Raw genomic sequence first — 23,712 nt, forward strand, 5'->3', positions numbered from 1 at the left:
ACTGGTCCATTTCACACTGCCTCCACTTACCAACTTCCGATTCTGCCCTGACATTTCCAGGACGTATTGTCAAGTTGGAGATCAGCTCACGCACAGGGTGAGATCGAGCATGCATATGGAATTGTCCGACAACACCCATTGATATTTACGGCCATAAGTATATTATTGGAGTGAAAACGAGTGAGTATGGTTTTACGTTGCTTGTATCAATATTCTTGCAATATCACGTAGGGGTGAATACTTGTCACGTATTGTACCCATGTGGTGAAACTATCCCGGGTATTCGGCGTGCGGAACGAACGTTTTAACCACTAATCTTAGGAACCAAAGACTGAAAAGAAGATGCGTGGATACGTGCGCTATATAAATATCCTATAATAATAAAAATATCTAAGTATGTCCATTTTTTGACCCAACACACAGGTACAACATAGGTCGCTGTCACAGCGATGACGTTGGGGAGGTCAGTTTGCGCCTGCATCGTTATGACGTTTGTTCTGACAGTTCAAGGTCAGTTCGACAGTTCAGCGTTCGATTGGGATTTTGAATCAGAATGCCAAAAGATCTGTTCCGATACTCTTAAAAGAGATGGATGTTGTCCCGAGACCTTATGCGAAAGTAACCAGTTAAGTAACTTAGTACTGAACGCAGGCTCCTCACTCAGGTTTGAAATGATCCATTCATGCCCGGATGAAGCTCAAGCTGAACTTAAAAGCCTCTGTGTTGACAGAACCCGATATGACGTCACTTCCGATCTGGAGTCACTCATGCCAGTGACGTCAGACGGCGTGACATTCTTCAACAAGTACTGTGCAGCCTGCTATAATGTTTCTTCTTACTACAAGTGGTCAGTAAATATCAGCTGTAATGCCCATGTAAATCTCCATACCTTACGGACCCAGCAAGAGATCGTCAACATGGCGATATCATCCGGGTACTGTCAGGTCATGCTTCAAAAACCTGCCGCTCTACGCCTTATTACATGCATGAGTACCTCAATCTTTGAAGGTGATGATGATATACTTATCAACAGACAGGTTCCAATTAAATCATTTATCGGAGCAGGGAGAAATCAAAATCCTTCATTCCACGTTGAAACAGATACGCCATTTTCAATCATACTAAGTTTCAGTGACGAAAATGATGATGAGTATGAACTCCCATATGATGAGAAGGGAGATAACTCCACATGCTCCGAAAACCAGTGGACATATAATTTTACGGTAAGATTTTGATTATATTCAAGTTAAGTCAAGTATGTTTATTCATGTTTTTAGGCCGTTGGCCGTTATACATGTACATTTCAATACATTATTAATACATATATATACTCAGTATAATATTTACAATAGTTAAACGTTCTTTTAAGGCTATGAAACATATATTTACATACTTTGAGCATTAGTGTGTCATTGTCCGTCACCATAAGGAACTTAAACTTGAAGATATTTGGATTGTTCCAAAAATACAATGGAAAATATAATTTTCTTAAGTCATTATAATGTTCATACACAAGCAGACAATGATATTCATTTTTCACGTCTAATTCACAAAGTGGACATATTCTCAGAAAATAACCAACATTCAACCATCTGTCTCCATTTACTTTCAACCTTAATAAGCCATATCTTAATCTTGCTACAAATTACGATATTTTTTTACAGTGATGACAGCTAAGTATTTTCTGGAGGTCAAACACTTTTGTACTCCTTGCACAATCTATATCTTGTGCTATTTTGTAAAACACTATTCTAAGATTGATAAAACATATTTATAGCAACGTCTTTAAAGCTTCGAAGAAATATCAACTCATTGCCAACCGATTGGCTTATCCATACAAAACCAAACGCATGATTAAACAACGGCATACGTATTGATGAAGCATAGCTTGAATATGAATAATTATCTAAATTAACCAACATGTCATATGCTTTCTTAGGTACTCTATTATTGGGCATTTCAATTAACTTAATATTTAACAGCCCGACATAAGGCATTGATATATAATGGATATCGGCCACATTCGCCGTAAGTTATAGCATTTGCCGTTTGTCGACCAACATTTAGAAATCTTTTACATGCGATAATATGTACATTTTCGATTTTCTCAAATCTGTTAAGTCTCAACACCTCAGAGCCGTCTAATGAAATAGGCTGAACCTGTGAATCAAAGAGTTTTAAAAATACAGTAGGGTCAACAGTATTTAATTTATTCATAGTTATGAAGAATTTCCGCCAGTACGCGTTTACCTCGGGGAGCTAGATCAGATGCTCATGTTATAGGTAGTAGAAAAGGTAATACCAAGATATCTGTATGTAAACTCTGTCAAAAAAGAAACGCAACCCCTGTATTTTAGAGATTTTGATCTGAAGTTTTAGGACGACACGGCATTTTTATTATTTAAGATAGAAGTCTGAAATTTGGCAGAATAATAACCCAGATGGGCATGTTTAAAATTGTCATTTCAAAAGTCATCTCACAGACACCAGTTTGTCACCAGGGGGGCGTCTTTCTCAGTATCTCGTATGAGCACCACGCGCTGCAATCACTGCACGGCATCTCCTTGGACAAGAACGGATAAGACGCCGGATGCTTTCCTGGGGAATGGCTCTCCACTCCTCCTGCAGTGCAACGGCGAGCTGTTGCAGCGTCTGTGGCGGCGGCTGACGTTGACGTACGCGTCGATCCAGAGTATCCCACAGGTGTTCAATAGGGTTGAGGTCTGGTGATTTAGAGGGTCATGGCAAGACATTGACGTTGGAATTCTGCAGAAAGTTCATTGTTGCACGTGCAGTATGAGGCCGGGCGTTGTCCCGTTGAAAAATCTGTGTCTGTTGGTCAATAATCGGGAGAAGGTGAAGCTCTAACACGTGGTTGATGTAACGTTGGGCTGTCAGGTTCCCTGGAACGATCACCAAGTCTGATTTCTGGTTGTATGAGATGGTTCCCCAAACCATGACGCTTTCTCCGCCAAATCTGTCCACCTGTCGGACGCAGATGGGCGCAAAACGTTTATGACGTCTCCTATACAGACGCTGTCTTCCGTCGTGACGTTGCAAAAGAAAACGTGATTCATCAGAAAACCAGATTCGCCTCCAGTTTTGTAAAGTCCGTATCCTTACGTTGTTGCACCACCTGAGTCGTCGGCGTCGATGTAGGGGGCGTAGTACAGGTCCAACAACTGGTCTACAGGCACGTAAACCCGCTTCTTTCAGACGGTTCCTAATCGTTTGAGCTGACACTCTCCTCAAACTTGGTATTTGTGTGGCAGTCACGGTTGGTAGGGCATGCCGATTACGCAGGTGATGGACCCGGATGTACCGATCTTGAAGGGGGGGTCGTGATTCTTGGCCTTCCACTTCTCGGGCGATCGTTGGTCAAATTGAAGTTGTTGTAGCGGCTCCAAAGTCGGGATATCGTTGTTTTGTGAACATTTAGGTGCCGTGCAACAGTTCCAAAACTTTCTCCGGCTTGAACACGACCAATGGCGATATTTCGGTCGGCAGCACTCAATCGTGGCATTTTTAACACAGCTTTTCGGCGACAAATGAATGAATATAATACGGAAGCACATGGGCTTTTATACACCCCTACATTAACTGCCATTTTCATGATTTGCATGTGTTTTTTTTGTGCGAAGTCACCATGAGGGTCATTTCATGCGTTGTGACGGAATAAGCAATAAAATACACTTATGCGTACAAATGCAGTTGTTTGGATGGCAATCTTCATTAATTACGTGTATCATTTCAATACATTCGAATAAAATTTAGTTTGGAAGCAATAACTTCATTCAAACGAATTTTTCATATCTGAGGACAGGGGTTGCGTTTCTTTTTTGACAGAGTTTATTAATGTATTAGTTGTAATTATTTCATTTTTATTGAAACATTTTTCACATTTTGCCAAAGGCCCGCCCCTTCTAAACTCAAGAGCCGTAGTTTTATCCAGGTTGACACTGACTTAATCCCCAAGTGTCATCGAAAATGTCTCATACATTCAGTTGTCCCTGTAAACCAGAGATAGCATCAGATACTAAATATGACATCCTCAGCAAACATCAGTAATAATATTTCAAGCATATAAGGAAACAACTGAACACCATATGTTCCATTCTAAACAATATCATTTGACTTTTTTGTTGATAAAAAAGGAAGAAAGGATTGGACTTAATATAGTACCTTGTTTCAAACCAACAGGATAATCGAAATAGTTTGTGCAACGGTTCTTGCTAAATCTTACACATGCTTTAACTGATTTATATATTCCTCGAAGGGCTGCCAACATTTTACAACAGAAGCCTGTATTTCTTAGACATGATCACAATTTAACACAATCAGCAGAATTAAATGCTCTTTTTTTAAATAAGCAAATGCGACATATAATTTCTTTCTTTTTTGGGGATAAGCACTTCTGTATAATTGCATCAAGAGTACACACAGTAAGGAGACACCTCTGTAGTTTATGTTTCCTTGTTTATGGAGAGGAATGATAGTGGATATTGTACAATCTTCAGGAAACGATCCAGTATTGGAGCATATTAATCAATTGAACTAAAAAAGGTACATTATATTTCTCACATTTCACATGTAATAGCATCATTACCCGGCGATTTACCATTCTCAAATGGTTAAGAACTGAAGGCATTTCTTTATCATTGATGGGTGATTCCAACAAGACATTATCAATGTCATCTAAAACAATATCATCTACAAACAGTAATAACAACGTCATTGATTTGGGTACAATGATGGATGATGTATTAACGGACTTACGGAAAACGTAACTGTGCTTCATATACAGTTCAAAGCCTGAGATGGCTCGACGCGTACGACAGGATGTGAATCAACCATTAAGGCTAGCTCATTCTGGTCAACCTTTTGTTGACATTTGCAAAAAATCTCTCAGTCTTTTCCCAGTCGTCTTTTGTCGTCAAAGAGCCGGGACGTTCCCGCTTGGAATTCAATGTAAATTGTGGTCACACCTGATATTTATATTGTTAATGGAGTTGTTACATTACCCTCTCTATAGGGCGTGTCCCTCCGTTTCCTGTCTCCAGACAAATAACCAAAATACTATGTTATTATCAATAATAAAACATTTACACCACTTTACGAGAAGCACTGTTACTTTACCCCATAAGTATTAAGTAGAATGGTGATAAGATGTCAATTCTCAATGCACCCAATAGTGAAGACCTCCAACGTGAGATTACTGACATGATAAAACATACAGAACTTGTTCTATGGTGGTAATATTTAAACCAAAGTCTAGATAGGTAAACACATTTAAGCCAACATTCTACCGCATTCTTACACTTACTAATATAATTGTTGTTTTTTTCATTTGTGGTTTTCTCGTTTTCCAGGATTTGTGTTTCGATGTCCACTGTTTCCAAGGGAAGACCATGGTTGGCAGTTCATGCAAGTCTCTTATTGCAGAAGGGAAAGGCTTATTATACCGCTACTCAATCAAACTGGAATCCAAATACAACCAACAACATGGCCATTGTGAAATGGATGAGAGGTTAAAAAGACATGTTTATGAAATAGCTGAACGTTTACAAACAGAATATTTCAGATGTGAAATTTTCCCCAGTTTCACAACAGACGGTTCTGAAAATTATTTGAAGGCTGTGTTGATGTACCAGATCACATTGACCAAACCCATGGATAGAGATGTGTTTGAGGAACGAGCGCTTAATCTGACAAAGGAACCTTGGAATATGACCTGTGGGGACTCCGTAATGCAGTTCAAGGTCAATCTTGTTTCTTCTTCGTCGCCCGAAGCTACTCGAGCATTGGTTAAATCCGATCCTGGAGACAAATTACCCGTGTCCCATCAGACCTTCACTATAAACAATCCCGAATACGAATCATACATAACGGAAGAGAATTCTTACATAAATATTTCCCCTGTCATGGTTTGTCAGTTTGTGAAATTTAACTCAAGCCAATACACACTTAACCCGACTGGAGATATCCGCCTCACTGACGGAAACGTGTCCCTTCAACCTCACGACTTCGACCTCGCCGACGGGGATGCACGTGTGTGTGTTGATGTTCTGACTAGCAGATACGACGCTTTGACAATACCTAAGCGGGTCAATATCCACGGAGTTGTTCGGCAGTATTTATCCTATGTGTGCGTGATTCTGTCTTTGGTAGGACTTGCTACCACTTTCACTGTATACATGGTGTTCCCGTCCCTCAGAACCCTCCCTGCGAAGAACAACATCTGTCTGGTGGTTAATCTGTTCCTTGCACAGTCTCTCCTGCAGTTCGGTGTCAGGAGGACAGAGAATCCTACATCCTGTGCAATCCTGGGGATCCTCATCCACTTCTTCTGGTTGGCGTCTCTCTTGTCTATGAACGTGTGTTGTTTTCACATGTACAGAGTGTTCAGCAGCAGGACGTTAGCCGCTATGCCAAGACACTCCTCTTTGAGACGACTTGTGAAATACATTGCCTACCCGTACACAGTTGCCACTATCATAGTAACTTCCACCATAACGTCACAATACATCACCAGCAATGGCAGCAGCATCGGATACGGTGGAAGACACTGCTACCTGTCTTCACCGTTACTAATAGGTTTAGCCTTTGCCCTGCCTCTAGGAGTCATCCTGCTTCTGAACGGAATCATGTTCTGTAGGGCTGTTCGTTCCATAGCACAGACCAGCCTCATTCAGAGAGAGGCTATGGCAAAGGGTAGACACAACCTGCATGTGTACATCAAACTTTCAACGCTGACAGGACTATTCTGGATTGTGGGGATCCTAGCGGAGGTGTTTCCCCTAGAGGTTCTCGCTTACCTCTCCATCATTCTGAACGGTAGTCAGGGCGTCTTCATCTGCATTGCCTGCGTCTTTAACAAGAGAGTCCTCCACCTAGTTGGCTGTACAGGGAAACTGCCGGGTCAGACCACTAGCTCGGACAAACCGAAAACACGAACCAAGAGTACATCGGCGAATGACTTAAAATGAATGAAGAAAAGTGTATTCTAAACAAGAATATGTTTTAAATGTATTCCCTTTCTAGAATGGTTGGCAGATATAGACAATTGCACAAAGAAAGCAGGCATGAACAGAAGATCCGACTCTGGGAGTCTCTGACAACTGAACGTTACTGATTTTACAAAGTCATGCTATACATAATTACACATTGTAATATGATAAGCTGCACGTGAAAACGTCGTTTGTATAGGAATTTGCAATTCACAAATGCTGAGTCTCTGATTGTGTTTTCTGTGTTAACTATTTAATTAGCAGTGTATGTAGAATATGTACTATCCGTGAACCAAAACATGGCATTACAGTATTATCCAATCATCATTATCATGATCTGAGTAAGTGAGTGAGTGAGTGAGTGAGTGATTAAATTAAGCTTAACGTCGATCTTACAATAATGTTATATTACGGCATGATAGCTCAGTGTAGGAGAGAACTCTCGGTGATGCATGCCTGGGACGTGTCATTCTTTGAACATTACCTGTAAACATAGTCTGGGCGAGCAAGGGTTCAAACCTCAAATCAAAGGTTTCCGGATTGTCCAAGGGACGTAACTCTGTACCGCTAATTGCGGCGCCCTTGACGACATGGACACTACTGTCCCCCAACTGTTCTCATAGCACGTGTTCTTGAGAAGACACGGGCCACTAAATCATATAGCACGTGTTTAGAAAGAGGCACATATACGCAACATGGATAACACGTGTCATCGGCTAGACACATAGCTCGCATTGTCGACGTGACACGTTGAACATACACACCATGTGTTCTCCAGGAGGTACATATATACAACATGAATAACACGTGTCATCGGCTAGACACATAGCTCGCCTTCTCGACGTGACACGTAGAACATACACACCATGTGCTCTCGAGGAGGCACATATATACAACATACAACAACAACAACACACACACACACACTTCATGAATTATGAACCTTGCTCATTGTATATTCAGTGTATTATAGCTGGTTCAAAGCTGGCGACTTTGTGTATCGGATGGTCAGGCCAAGTGGCTTGATTACGTGTCATCGAATGCCCACAGCGTTTACCAATGCTCCTAAAACCAACCACGGGATTGTGCGGTACAGAATCATGTATAAAGCCGAGAATTTATAGATGTCAACTTCTATATTTTGACAACTTGCAAACAACCCACTTATATGAAACCAGGCATCGCAGTGAAGAGCGCCCTACGCTCCACCCAATCACCAGAGGAGCACCCTACTCTCCACCCACCCAGAGGAGCACACTACACTCCACCCAAGCACCCGAGGAGTACCCAACACTCCAGCCAAGCACCAGAGGAGCACCCTACACTCCACCCAAGCACCCGAGGAACACCCAACACTCCAGCCAAGCACCCAAGGAGTACCCTACACTCCACCCAAGCACCCGAGGAGTACCTTACTCTCCGCCCAAGCACCCGAGGAGTACCCAACACTCCACCCAATCACCAACACTAATCACTGAACGTATTGTTTTGCCAAGTCTCAAGGAATGTCTGAAATTTGCAAACTGAATATTAAATCAATAATTTCCTTGGTATAATCAGACATTCTACTGAACCGGCGTTTTCTTCCTGGGACATCATGTAGTTAGACTAACAACCAGTCTCTGAAATGAACATATTTTACAGAAAAATTAAGGCTCATGGTGAAAAAAATTAAAAATATGTATATATACTCTCCCAAAAAGAAACGCATATAGGAATTTCAACTGTATTTTTATGCTTATTTTGAAATATCTTGTAGGCTTTATGAGTAAATGAAATATAGCGAAATTGCACACTGGGAATGTGGACTTATCCGTCTTTGGCACCAACTCGAGGAAAGTCAGTTTGAGTGTCGCATGGAGACGTGTGGTGGCGCTGAAGTCAATACCTCTTGTGACCACCGTGGGCATCCAGAACTGCACGGCATCGCCTCGGTATCGAACGAATAAGTCTCAGAATCTCGTGTTGCCCAATCGCAGCCCACTCTGCATGTAGTGCCTGTGCGAGTTGCTGAAGTGTCTGGGGCTGAGGGTTACGGCGTCGCACCCGTCTGTCCGGGGCATCCCACAGATGTTCGATCAGGTTTAAGTCCGGTGATCTTGAGGGCCAGGAGAGCACATTGATGTTATGGTTCTGGAGGAAGTCTCTAGTGTGACGTGCTGTGTGGGGCCTGGCAATGTCCTGTTGAAACAACTCCCTCTGGCGATCAATGATTGGAAGGAGGTGTTGGCGTAGGATTTCGTCACAGTACCGTTGAGCTGTCAGGTTGCCCTGGATCATCACCAAATCACTTTTTCTTACGGCCGGTGATCGCTCCCAACATCATAACACTCCCCGGCCGAATCTGTCCACCTGGGGAACGCAAGCGTCGGCGAAACGTTCACGTCGACGTCTGTACACCCGCATTCTTCCATTGCGTCGTTCCAATAGAAATCGTGATTCATCACTGAACCAGATTCTACGCCAATTCGGTAGGTTCCAGGCCTGAATGTTGGTGAACCATTGAACTCGATGTCGACGATGTTGTTGTCGAAGCACAGGGCCAAAATAAGGTCTTCTGGCACGTAAACCAGCCTCTCTCAACCTGTTCCTGACGGTCTGTGCAGAAAGCCTCCTCAATCCGGGTATTTTTCGAGCGGTACTGGTCGCCGTAGCTGTTCGATGACGCAGGTGATGTACCCGGATGTAGCGATCCTGCGCCGCAGTGGTCTCTCGAGGTCGCCCACTACGAGGGGCTTCTGCTACCGCATTCTGCCGGCGATATCTCTCCCAGAGCCGTCAAATGGTGCTTTGGTGAACATTCATGCGTCGGGCAACTGCACTTGAGACTGGCCAGCTGCAAGCAAACCAATGGCGATATGACGGTTGGCTTCACTTAGACGTGACATTTTTCGTTCGTCAACAATATTCCAAATACAGTGAATAATCGACAGACAGCGATTGAGACTATCTGATCCCCAACTTTCACGTGCATTGCCTGTGAATTGTGTATTCATTGACACTACACGCCGAAATTGAAAATCATGCTGTTAAATACGGGTAATTTACGGATTGTGGGTTTTGTTGTCATGTTTCAAAACATAAACATCATAGGACTCATAAACAGAGCAAAACCTTTTGTAAAATGAATCACGTTTTAATTTATTGCTACATGAAATTGCTATTTTCATGATGCGTTTCTTTTTTGGGAGAGTATATATATAATTTAAAAGGAGCCCTGAGACATTTTCTTTTCTTGGATATATTTGCTTCAGGGTCTGTACAACACACTATCATTTAGTCTGAGAACCGTCTTGTACGTTATTCGAATACATTCCTAATCATCTCTGGTTTGACATTATATTTGCCAGCAACCCTGTCGACCGATGAAGATCCGGGTTAGAGTTTGTTTTCAGCAAACCCACGTTTGTGAGAGGTGACTAACGGGATAGGGTGGTCTGACAGCGTTGATTCGTGGATCTTTTCCCAGTTCCGTATGTCGATGCTAATGATCTCAATCACTGGACTGTCTGGTCAAGACTCGATTATTCCGATTATTCACAAGTCCCGTTATACTTCTCGAAATTGCTGAGAGAGGCGTTAGACAACTGACAAAATGTGTTCGTGTTGAAGCGTACGTAATATATCACTTCAGCCACAGATATTTGTATCGCAAGGTCGGGTGTTTTTTCATTCCACGAAACATAAAATCACCTAATTAGGACTCCTTGCCTAAGAGAAAGGGCAGGAGACCTATTGTAATCGCTGGGATTATTATAGTTATTCCGCCTCATTTCGTTCCAAACATAACTCTTAAACCAGTGTTCAGAATCGCGTCAAAAATCACCAAGGTGCCCAGTGTGCTGAAGTTGTTCCTACAAATATTTCAAGGCACTTGCTAACAGCAAAGGGCAGATACTTCAAAATTAATTTAAAATATTCAATAATCTCCGAAACTACATGTGCAATGACTACAAAATTTCTTATGCAGGTGCGGAATCCGATATCATTAAATTTCAAGTGCAGGATCCATATGTCTAAAAGACTGATGAAAATATGTCTGTCACCCTCTACCAAACACTTGGGAATCCAACTGAACAAAAATCTCAAACCTACTGATGCTGTACATAGATCATGTCGGAACGCAAAGTGATGCTTTCACGCACTGATGGGCATTGGTCGTAAACCGAAAGGTGTCAGTCCGCTTAGGGACCGTTCATAATTTAAATAATAAATAAATGCCCCACCCTTCCGATAAATTTTAAGCACAAATTTATTTTTCTTTCAAAGAACAAAATTGTTGACCCACCCCGCACCCTAGTACATGTGTACAAAACTGCTGACCCCCTAACACCTCCACACCACCACCCACCACCCCCACACACACCATCTCCCCAGGACAAAATGTGTGAACCCCCATAAAATCATCACATACGCACACGCGCGCACGCACGCACTCACACACATACAACCGCACATCACCACCACCACACACCCACCCACTCCTCTAGCCATAAATTATTAATGGTCCCTTATTTCAGCATGTACAGTTCACAAAACAATATTACCTTGGATGCTCTATGTTGCGAACTTTGGACACAGCTTACAGAGTTAGGCAAGACATGAGTGAGAGTTATCCTCAACACGACATTATATGGCAAAATCGTTACACGGATTACATAGACTTTGCTCCCTCCCGCCTGGAAACATCACCAGACTGACTGACTGACTGAGTTTGGTTTTACGCCGCTTTTAGCAATATTCCAGCAACATCACGGCGGGGGACACCAGAAATGGGCTTCACACATTGTGCCCATGTGGACATCACCAGAGAAGACTACAGAAGCCAATATTTGCAGAACCCAAGCCGACAGCAAAAAGGATTCATACCTCATATACAAAATGTGATCCAGAGGTACAACATGTACAATGTGTTCAGTGGCTATATTGTGAACAACTTAAGCTTCTTGAAAAAGACTGCTGAATGAAACTGTCAGAACAAATTATATTTCGGAATGGACGACACGTGTGAGCTGTGACAGAGTTCTCACGGTTTTAGCACTACAGATGAGTGTGTGTTTTTTTGTAGCAATATTCCAGCAATATCACGGCGTGGGCCACCACAAATGGGCTTCATACATTGTACCCATGTGAGTAATCGACCCGGGAATTCGGCGTGGAGAGCGAACGCTTTAACCACTAGGCTACCCCACCGCCCCCAACTACAGATGAAGAGACATTACTCCAGTGTATACTTGGTAGACCATCTACCATCCAATTGGATGAAGAAACAAAAACAGATTCTATGATCTGTGTGCAGTAATTGTAATGACGGCTATTATCATAGAAAACTTGTTATCTGAAGAAACACGCCATACATCACCGCCTTACTTGCATTGACATGAAAAGTGACATTTAAACTGAATGCAACTTCTCACCACAATATATTGTCTTGTACAAAGTTGAAATAACTCTATTTTCACGTACTAACGTTTCCTTGAATTGTATGTGTAATAAACCTTTGATCTCCAAAAGAAGGACATAAAGATGATGATGTTGATGATGCATTTCCCATTATTGGAAGTGACATGATCCATACAAGATGGACCATTTACTATCTTTAAAGAAATATCACTGTTTGCTCTGAAACCATATCATACGATCTCAGTCACTGGATTGTCTAGTCGGCTCGACTGTTAGCAGACTTCTCATTGATCCGAAAGGGCTTTTTGCTTCTATTTACAGATTTCTTGTTGTAAAACGGAGGTACAAAAGTAACTCCCCAACCAGAAGTTTGTCTATTGAAAGAATAATCGTTTGATTGCAAAAAAGGAAAAAGGCAAAATGAGGAAGTTTTAAACGGCCAATTAAGTTCTGATTAAAGCCAAGAAAAACCCGAAATTGCTGCCTGTAGCTTTATTTTTGCTTATGTATGTTTGAAATGTCAGACAGAAGTCACAGGCTATGTGAATTGACTACTGACGTCAGATCTACATATTGTCAAGCCATATTTATGTACATATCTATACGTTCTGCTTACTTAACGCCAGTGTTGATAAATATAACGTGAACAAGATATGACCTTGATGCCATCATGAAGCATGTGAAGGTCAACTCAGTATACTTGAAGAGTAGAGCTTGTCCTGGTTATGAAGGGGACCTTGGGGTAGCCTAATTGTTAAAGCGTCCACTCCTCACGTTGAGGACCCGGGTTCGATTCCCCACATGGGTACAATGTGATACCGCCGTGATATTGCTGGAATATTGCTAAAAGCGGCGTAAAACTAAAGTCACCCATTCATTTACTGAGAGGACACGCTCTACGCGCTTAAGTGGCGAAATGCACGTATATCCCTTGTTCCCCAACAGTATTTATGACATGAATAGGTTAGACAGAGTGATTAGTAAATTGATATTGACACGAGGGAGCTGGACTTGCAAAGTCTGCAGGAAACTCTCACAGTACACAGTACATGAAAAGCACTTATCCACAGGATCTGATCCATTCCAACATCTATAGACAAATTACAGCTCAACAATGCCGTGTGTGCCTTCAACCGTTTGACCGGCCTCAGCATCAATGTCCAATGTTGGATCCAGGGCTGGTATAATTCAATAATACCGATATCAGAACATTTAAAGGGGCCTGATTTAGACAGTGAGTCGAATTTGGCATCTTATTTACATAATTGAACTTGTATGTTAATATTATTCATGTTTTTATACATTTTTTCATCATATATTGTTGGATATTTTTAGTCTTTAGTCTTGTTAAAGGCGATAGATCGTGGTTAGGCTTGTTTGCTAGTATGGGTTTGGGGATAGTCTTTATATCGATGCGGGTTTGAGTCAGTGTTAAAATTTACATATTTCATTTCATTTCACTACCAGAGATCATATGATATCTCCCTCAAACTACATAATGAACACTGATATTTTCCCACGCACTGTCAGTCCCACCTTGATATCTCATTTCAATCCCAGAGATCATATGATATCTCCCTCAAACCACATAATGAACACTGATATTTTCCCACGCACTGCCAGTCCCACATTTACCCCCATAACAGAGATAGCGGCTATATCATGTTTTCAGCTAACCGGTTTGATCTGGCACGATCCGCTATATCACGTGACCGTGTGTGAATATTTATATCACTTCTTTATGATGACAGAGTTAAATACTGCTTGTCAGTGTCGCTATTTGTTGAACTATTTCAGGCAGTATCTCGGCAGTCGGCATGTACGGATAAGAAAAGTATAACTATTCAAATTATAATTATTTTACTGATGGTATATTCAGTATATTTACAGGACAACTCGTTTAACATTGAAACTTTAAAGGTCACATAAACCCTAGGGGGTAAAATACATAAATCACTAACTGGCATCGTTATAAATGCAACCCGTCATTAAAACTACTCTATTTCGACCTTTAATTGACTTAAATCGACCTTTTTGACAACAGTGCACAATTCTCACCCGCGAACGAAATTTCAACCAATCAGAGCGGCGCGACTCTGTGACGTCATATGAGGAATAGCTTTGAGGGCCGATGCAGAATACATCTACATTTTAGGGTTAAATTATCTTGTTTACAGGCTTGTATAAACCTGAAATCGTGACAATTGTGGTGGAAAATGAAAGCTATATGTTCTTACAATCTACTGGCATTAAATTGTGTTTCCTGCTTTGCCTAGTTTCCGAGGTACAACTTGTTTTCATAGACGCTTCTGTCACAATTGATTGGTGTCGTTAGGCCCTATTTGTATAATGACTGATCCAAATTGATCCCATTTCTGTGTTTTTACCTCGATATTTAATCATGTCATGTGTAAAATCTGTTTGTATTCTCAAAACAGTGTCGGCCCATAAGTTTTCACATGCAATACAGCAATTAATACTCCCTTGTTGTAACCCGTGTTAGGTGGTATAAACCTACACATGTTATTTGTCATCATTCACTTGATGGTCAGTTAATGAATTTATAACAGGTATAATTAGTGGTAACACACTTAGATTACCCGACAAAGGTTCCCATTTGGCATTTCTTGTGTCTGGAGTAAATATTCAACATTATGAACATCGATCAAAGGATTAACCGATAACACGCTGATTGATTAATTACTTTTATCTTACACAGCGGAATTGTCAAAAGGTAGACTAAGTGTTTATGTATGTAGATTTACTAATTTATACTGAATACACTCTGCCGTGTCGGTGTCTGCGTAAAAACAACGTCCTACTTTCAAAGGATTAACCGGCAATACATTGATTGATTGCCCATCATTGGCTAACTAAATTACTGTTTTAATGAAAGGCGGACATTATGCAATTAGTTGCCAGGTGTGCTATCTTGGGTGACCAATGAGACTATACACCAATACCTGAAAAGATTTTATCACTTTTTCGTATATTAAACTGTTAAAAGACACATCATTTGGAACAGTTTTGTGGATATTGATGGATACATTCCTCAAACAAGGTAATGGCCTGATATTGTTCCTCTAACTTTAATCTGTTTTAATTTTAATATTTGCATTTTGTTTTTTAATCATTTGTCGTAGCATTCAACAGAATCATTGTTTTCGCCATGAAGTGTAATGAGACAGACAACATACACTAGGAATTGTGTGTGCGAATTATGATTCACATTGGCAAACTATAAAATGTCTAGATATTACAGTTCTGTTATAAATTCACTATAAGTATCAGCAGATCGTCAGCTTTTATTTAGTTTCAAAATGCATAAAAGTATGATAATAAACTAATTAGGATTATAAGACCAAATATAAAGACGCACATTGACTAGTATCTACATACTGGTGAGTGGACATTAACCATGTGAATGTAGCAAGAAATTTATCGCGCAGTATTGTGACTTCGACCCCCACCTCGCTTCCGTGGAAGAAATCGTTATGTTATAAGTTGTGTCATGCAAAACCCCTTTGGTTATGATTCCAATACATATTTAACTACGAGTAGAAAGTAGTTTTGATTTTCTATCTTGATGAAAACAAACTATAATCTCATTAATTCTAACAGACTTTACGATTTTCCGGGAACATCCGCCAGTCTGTGGATAAATGCTATTTAGGTTTGTTTTCAACGAGTTCTAAAAATCAAAACTACTTTCTACTGGTAATAAAATATATATTTTATATGATAGCCAATAGGATTTTGCATGACATATAGCATATAACATAACAATTTCTCTCCTGGCAGCGAGGTGGGTGTCAATATAATACTACTTACAATATTATTGTTACTTCCACCACAACCTCACTTCCGAGGAAGAAATCGTTAATGTTACAAGTTGTTCCGAGGGAAGAAATCATCAATCATATGCATATTTTACTATAACTAGTAAGTAGTTTTATTCTGGAAACTTCCGTGAAGCGATTGAACACAAGTAAGATATCGTTTCAGGCTTCCACAACATCGCTTCGCACTCACAAACATAACCCATTTAGCACGAACTGTAGGATCCTGTGGAAATCTTTGATTCATCACCCGACCCTAGAGCAATTGACGACAAAGTGATTCGGCATGTCGTCGTTCATGTCGAGAAATCATCAAGTATGAGGGTGCTACACACTTTCTTACAACTAACTGAAAATCGTTCCTCATATGACGTCACTGCAGTGCTCTGGCGACAGAGTTACGTAACCCGTCTGTGGTTTGGCGGGCGAGAGGGAAGCAGGCGACTTTTGGCCACTTTAATCGCTCGGTATTAATTCTACAAGTTTTAAATAATAAACACCATTGTTCCGCATAAGACTAACGCCACAAATCTTTCATATGTAATGGTTAAAAGAGTAACAAAAACAAAGTTTAGTTTAAGACCTGTGCACTGTAAATGGAATCTTTACTCATTTGTTTTCTTGTTGAAAGAAGAACCAAGAATATACGCCCTTAGTTAGGAACGTCAGGTAGGTATTGTCAATAGGTCAATTCAATTTCTTTTTAATTAACCACCTCCATTTACCAGTGGATAGAATTTCATTGAGATGGTGGAAGGTTAAAAGAAAAAGACGTGAAGACTTGTCTCACGAGGTCCTGCCTATCCAGGGGTCCAAAACTTCAAAGATGGATGACTGAACACCAAGCAATTCCATACGAAATGAGAAAGTCCCCTCCAGTATTTTATGGAATCTGTTCTTAAACATTATGTAAATTTAATGCACGTCATCAGTCATCACGCACGCCCACTGCCTGTTGTGTTAGGATGAAAAGTTTGAACCGCCAACATACGTTGCTTTTATAATTGTGTTATAATTCATAGATTTATAGAATACACTCCTGAATAGATCTTCAAAGTTGAATGACATGTGCATTGAATTTACATAACGTTTAAGAACAGATTCCATGAAGTATTGGATATCACACGAATCGTGTCTCATTTCAACACACCTATAAACAACAAGTCAAGCCAAATGTAAATCGTATCATGCTATTTGTATAGCTTTCATACAATAAACAACTTGACCTGACTTTACTATAAATACCAACGTGGTTCAACATTAAAATACAAGCAAAATAAATATTAAAGGTCGCATTGTTGATGACTGGTCTATATAACACAGCCCCCACTAGCCAACTTCCGAGTCTGCCCAGACATTTCCAGGACGTATCGCCAAGTTGGAGACCAGCTCACGCACAGGGTGTTTATCCAATAGCTAGGAATTATCCGATAGCTTTAAAATCACGGCCATCAGTATTTTTATTGGTCTTGAAAGCGTGTGCGTGAGTATTGTTTTACGTCACTGTTACCAATTTATCCAGCAATATTACGGAGAAGGACATGTTGTACCCATGTGGTGAAACTCTCCGGGGTATTGGGCGTGCGGAGAGGACGATTTAATCTCAAATAATCTCCAGAGCCATAGTCTGAAAATAAGATTTTAGGTGGTCAAATTCTTGATTTGGTCAATTCTTGATCAGGTGGTTGCCCGGATGTTTGGTCACGGGTCTGTCTTGCCAATACTTGCTTCATTTGATTACACAATCTCTCGAGGTTCACGAGCACTAAATAAAACTTTGTTTCCACCCGGCGTGATATCACAGCTAAGAATGTCCATTTGTTTGTCGAAACACACAGGTACAACATAGGAGGTCGCTGTCAAGTCATCAACGTAGCAGTGATGACGTTGGGGAGGTCAGTTTGGGTCTGCGTCGTTGTGACATTTGTTCTGTTCGACAGTTTATCGTTCGATCGGGATTTTGAATCAGAATGCCAAAAGATCTGTTCCGATAATCTTAAAAGAGATGGCTGTTGTCCCGAGATCTCATGCAAAGGTGACATTTTAAGTAGCTTAATACTGAATACAGGCTCACCACTTGAAATGATCCATTCATGCCCGGATGAAACTCAAGGTGAACTTAGGAGTCTCTGTGTTGACCGATATGGCTTATCCGATCTGGAGTCCGTCATGCCAGTGACGTCAGACGGCGTGACATTCTTCAACAAGCACTGTGCAGCCTGCTATAATGTTTCTTCTTACTACAAGTGGTCAGTAAATATCAGCTGTACTGCCCATGTAAGTCTAGATACCTTACGGACCAAGCAAGAGATCGTCAACATGGGGATAAAATCCGGGCACTGTGAGGTCAGGCTTCAACAACCTGTCACTGTTCGCTGCATTGCATGTAGTACCCCAGGCCAGCAAGACACTGATGATATATCTATCGACGACCTGTCTGGTTCAGTTTTGGCCTCTCGACCAGATACGCCATATTCAATCATCCTACGTATCCTAGGTGACGAAACTGAAGATGAGGTTCAATTCCCACTTGATGTGAAGGGAGATCAGTCCACGTGCACTAGAAACCAGTGGACACATAATTTTACGGTAAGATTTTGAATATATTCATTCACTTTATTTTATCAAATGTAATTGAAGATTCGGTTATGGTATCCGGTTTACACCACTTTACGAGAACCACAGTTACCTTTCCCCATTAGTATTAAGAAGAATGGTGGTAACGTGTCAATTCTCAGTACATACACGACAGTGAAGACCTCCAAATTATATATTACTTCCAAATTGTTGACATAATAAACTATATAGAACTTGTCCTATGACGGTAGTATTTAAAACAAAGGTATTCTCCAAAAGAGCCAACGCTTATTAGCCAACATTCTACCGTATTCTTACAGTTACCAATAGTTGTTCATTTGTGGTTTTCTCGTTTTTCAGGATTTGTGTTTCGATGTCCACTGTTTCCAAGGAAAGACTTTGGTTGGCAGCTCATGCACGTCTCTTATTGCAGAAGGGAAAGGTCTATTATACCGCTACTCAATCAAACTTGAATCCAAATACGACCCACAAAATGATCTGTGTGAAATGGATGAGAGGTTAAAAAGACGTGTTTATGAAATAGCTGAAAGTTTACAAACAGACTATTTCAGATGTGAAATTTTCCCCAGTTTCACAACAGACGGTTCTGAAAACTATTTGAAGGTTGTGTTGATGTACCAGATCACATTGACCAAACCCATGGATAGAGATGTGTTTGAGGAACGAGCGCTTAATCTGACAAAGGAACCTTGGAATATGACCTGTGGGGAATCCGTGATGCAGTTCAAGGTCAATCTTGTTTCTTCTTCGTCGCCCGAAGCTACTCGAGCACTGGTTAAGCCCGATCCTGGAGACAAATTACCCGTGTCCCATCAGACCATCACTATAAACAATCCCGAATACAAATTATACATAACGGAAGAGAATTCTTACATAAATATTTCCCCTGTCATGGTTTGTCAGTTTGTGGTATTTAACTCAAGCTCATACACACGTAACCCGACTGGAGATATCCGCCTCACTGACGGAAACGTGTCCCTTCAACCTCACGAATTCGACCTCGCCGACGGGGATGCACGTGTGTGTGTTGATGTTCTGACTAGCAGATACGACGCTTTGACAATACCTAAGCGGGTCAATATCCACGGAGTTGTTCGGCGGTATTTATCCTATGTGTGCGTGACTCTGTCTTTGGTAGGACTTGCTACCACTTTCACTGTATACATGGTGTTCCCGTCCCTCAGAACCCTCCCTGCCAAGAACAACATCTGTCTGGTGGTTAATCTGTTCCTTGCACAGTCTCTCCTGCAGTTCGGCGGCGTCAGGAGAACAGAGAATCCTACATTTTGTGCAATCCTGGGGATCCTCATCCACTTCTTCTGGTTGGCGTCTCTCTTGTCTATGAACGTGTGTTGTTTTCACATGTACAGAGTGTTCAGCAGCAGGACGTTGACCGCTATGCCAAGACACTTCTCTTTGAGACGACTTGTGAAATACATTGCCTATCCGTACACAGTTGCCACCTTCATAGTAACTTCCACCATAACGTCACAATACATCACCAGCAATGGCAGCAGCATCGGATACGGTGGAAGACACTGCTACCTGTCTTCACCGTTACTAATAAGTTTAGCCTTTGCCCTGCCTCTAGGCGTCATCCTGCTTCTGAACGGAATCATGTTCTGTCGGGCTGTTCGTTCCATAGCGCAGACCAGCCTCATTCAGAGAGAGGCTATGGTAAAGGGTAGACACAACTTGCATGTGTACATCAAACTTTCAACGCTGACAGGACTATTCTGGATTGTGGGGATCCTAGCGGAGGTGTTTCCCCTAGAGGTTCTCGCTTACCTCTCCATCATTTTGAACGGAAGTCAGGGCGTCTTCATCTGCATTGCCTGCGTCTTTAACAAGAGAGTCCTCCACCTAGCTGGTTGTACAGGGAAACTGCCGGGTCAGACCACTAGCTCGGACAAATCAAAAACACGCACCAAGAGTACATTGGCGAATGACTTAAAATGAATGAAGAAAAGTGTATTCTAAACAAGAATATGTTTTAAATGTATTCCCTTTCTAGAATGGTTGGCAGATATAGACAATTGCACAAAGAAAGCAGGCATGGACAGAAGATCCGACTCTGGGAGTCTCTGACAACTGAACGTTACTGATTTTGCAAAGTCATGCTATACATAATTACACATTGTAATATGATAAGCTGCACGTGAAAACGTCGTTTGTATAGGAATTTGCAATACACAAATGCTGAGTCTCTGATTGTGTTTTCTGCGTTAAATATTTAATAAGCAATGTATGTAGAATATGTGTTATCCGTGAACCAAAACATGGCATTACAGTATTATCCTATCATTATCATCATTATCTGAGTGAGTGAGTGATTGATTAAATTAAGCTTAACGCCGATCTTACAATAATGTTATATTACGGCATGATAGCTCAGTGTAGGAGAGACGCATGTCATCGGCGGGACACATAGCTCGCGTTCTCGACGTGACACGTTGAACATACACACCATGTGTTCTCGAGGAGGCACATATATACAACATGGATAACACGTGTCATCGGCTAGACACATAGCTCGCGTTCTCGACGTGACACGTTGAACATACACACCACGTGTTCTCGAGGAGGCACATATATACAACATACATACGATGATGATGATGATGATGATGATGATGATGATTTTTATGGAGTAGCATGTACAATGTAAAATAGCCCCCCTAAAATTTATGTTCAAAGTAAGTGACCCCCTCGGCCTCATACCACCCCCACCCCACCCCACCCCCCTCCTTTCATGGCATGTACAAAATCAATGACACCCCCACCTCCTCTTCTCATAACTTTTAATCATAATTTTTTAATAGTTATATGTACAATTTTGCTGACCGATTATGTACGAAATGACCCCCTACAAAATGGGTGGCCTCCCCTTACAATCAGCATCACCACACACACACACACACACACCCCACACACACACCCCACACACACATACACACTTCTTGAATTATGGAGCTTGCTCGTTGTATAATATCCCAAAAAGAAACGCATAGGTGTTTTGTATTATTTAAAATCTATTAACTACCTTTTGTGCTCAATCGTCAAAATATGTAACAAAAGTGTTGATAATATGAATTTATAATTACACAATTGCACAAGTAAAAAAATCAACTTTACCTGAAAATGTTGATTTTGATGAGATTTCTTACAAAGATTAAAAAGGCATCGCCACAACGCAACCGAAATCACCTTCCAGTTGAAATTGTGCTGCAAAGAGCATGCACTGTCTTACTTTAAATATCCAGTTTACCTTCGGAAATCGGCATTCGTTTTGAAGGAGTTTCAAGGTCAAATCACTTCGCCACGTCTTGACTCTGCGACACGAAACATCGCCATTGAAAGAATGCACGCTGGAGATTACCAATCTTCTGTTGCCAGGCGTCTGAATTTTAATCTGAGCCCGATATCACGGCTTGCAGCTCGTTACAACCAAACCGGTATAACAAATGACCGTCCTCGTACGGGCAGAGCTTGAGTCACCACTGCAGCCAAAGATCGGTACTACATTTGCGTGTTTGTACTGCCACAGGTGAGAGCACAACAGCTAGGGTGCCCTCTTCTATACCGATGTAAATATTCATGTACTAAAGTCTATTTGTGGACCAGTTATACCTGTTTGAAAATACAGCATTTTCGCAACAGAGTTCTGGCCTATGCGTTTCTTTTTTGGGGAAAGTATATATTAATGTATTATAGCTGGTTCAAAGCTGGCGACTTTGTGTATCGGATGGTCAGGCCAAGTGGCTTGATTACGTGTCATAATTGTAGGCCCACAGCGTCAACTATGCTCCTAATATCAACCATGGGATTGTGCGATACAGAATCATGTATAAAGCCGAGAATTTATAGATGTCAATTTCTAAATTCTGAGTGTTGCAGTAAACAACTTGCAAACAACCCACCTATATGAAACCAAGCATTGCAGTGAAGAGCGCCCAACATTCCACCCAATCGCCAGAGGAACACCCAACACTCCAACCAATCACCAGAGGAGCACCCTACGCTCCACCCAAGCACCCGAAGAGTACCCAACACTCTACCAAAGCACCAACACAAATCACTGAACGTATTGTTTTGCCAAGTCTCAAGGAATATCTGAAATGTGCAAACTGAATGTTAAATCAATAATTTCCTTTGTATGATCAGACATTCTACTGAACCGGGGTTTTCTTCCTGGGACATCGTGTAGTCTGAGAACCGTCTTGTACGTTAGAATTGGATTTCTGTAAACCTACGTTTGTGAGGGTAGACTAACGTAATCGGGTGGTCTGACAGCGTTGATTCGTGGATCCTTTCCCAGTTCCGTAGATCGATGCTAATGATGTCTATCACTCGACTGTCTGGTCCAGACTAGATTATTCACAAGTCCCGTTATACTTGCTGAGAGTGGCAACTGACAAAATGTGTCCGTGTTGAAGCGTACGCAATATACCACTTCAGCCACAGATATTTGTATTCGCAAGGTCAGGTTATATTTTTGATTCCACGAAACATAAAATCATTTCATAAGGGCTCCTTGCCTAAAGTGAGTGAGTGGGTGAGTGAGTGAGTGAGTTTAGTTTTACGTCGCTTTTAGCAGTATTCCAGGAATATCACGGCGAGGCTTGACGAGCGAACGCTTTAACCACTAGGCTACCCCAACGTCTTCCTTGCCTAAAGGGCAGGAGACCTGTCGTAATCGTACGGATTATAAGCATTTTGTTCCAAACAATAGCTCCAAAACCTGAAGTTGTTACTGCAAATATCTCAAGGTTCTAGACTCAAAGGCAAAGGGCAGATAATTCCAAAGTAATTCAATATTTCAATTTCCAAAGCAATAATCGCAGAAACTACATGTTCAATGACTA

The 23,712-nt window shown here is 41.2% G+C and overlaps 2 protein-coding genes across 2 annotated transcripts; both read left to right on the plus strand.

Annotated features, from left to right (window-relative positions):
* Nucleotides 1-432: 432 nt before the first annotated feature.
* On the plus strand, nt 433-7,242 carry LOC124275625. The gene is made up of 2 exons (XM_046711233.1): nt 433-1,223; nt 5,370-7,242. Exons 1-2 carry the CDS (start codon nt 450-452, stop codon nt 6,984-6,986), a joined length of 2,391 nt encoding a protein of 796 aa, XP_046567189.1. The 5' UTR covers nt 433-449; the 3' UTR covers nt 6,987-7,242.
* Nucleotides 7,243-18,331: 11,089 nt separating this feature from the next.
* Nucleotides 18,332-20,806, plus strand: LOC124275626. The gene is made up of 2 exons (XM_046711234.1): nt 18,332-18,526; nt 19,187-20,806. The coding sequence occupies exons 1-2, from the start codon at nt 18,332-18,334 to the stop codon at nt 20,804-20,806; spliced, it is 1,815 nt and encodes a 604-aa protein (XP_046567190.1).
* Nucleotides 20,807-23,712: the final 2,906 nt, after the last annotated feature.

Source organism: Haliotis rubra, unplaced genomic scaffold, assembly GCF_003918875.1.
Source record: "Haliotis rubra isolate DU_JTF1 unplaced genomic scaffold, ASM391887v1 Scf200, whole genome shotgun sequence".
Lineage (NCBI taxonomy): Eukaryota > Metazoa > Mollusca > Gastropoda > Lepetellida > Haliotidae > Haliotis > Haliotis rubra.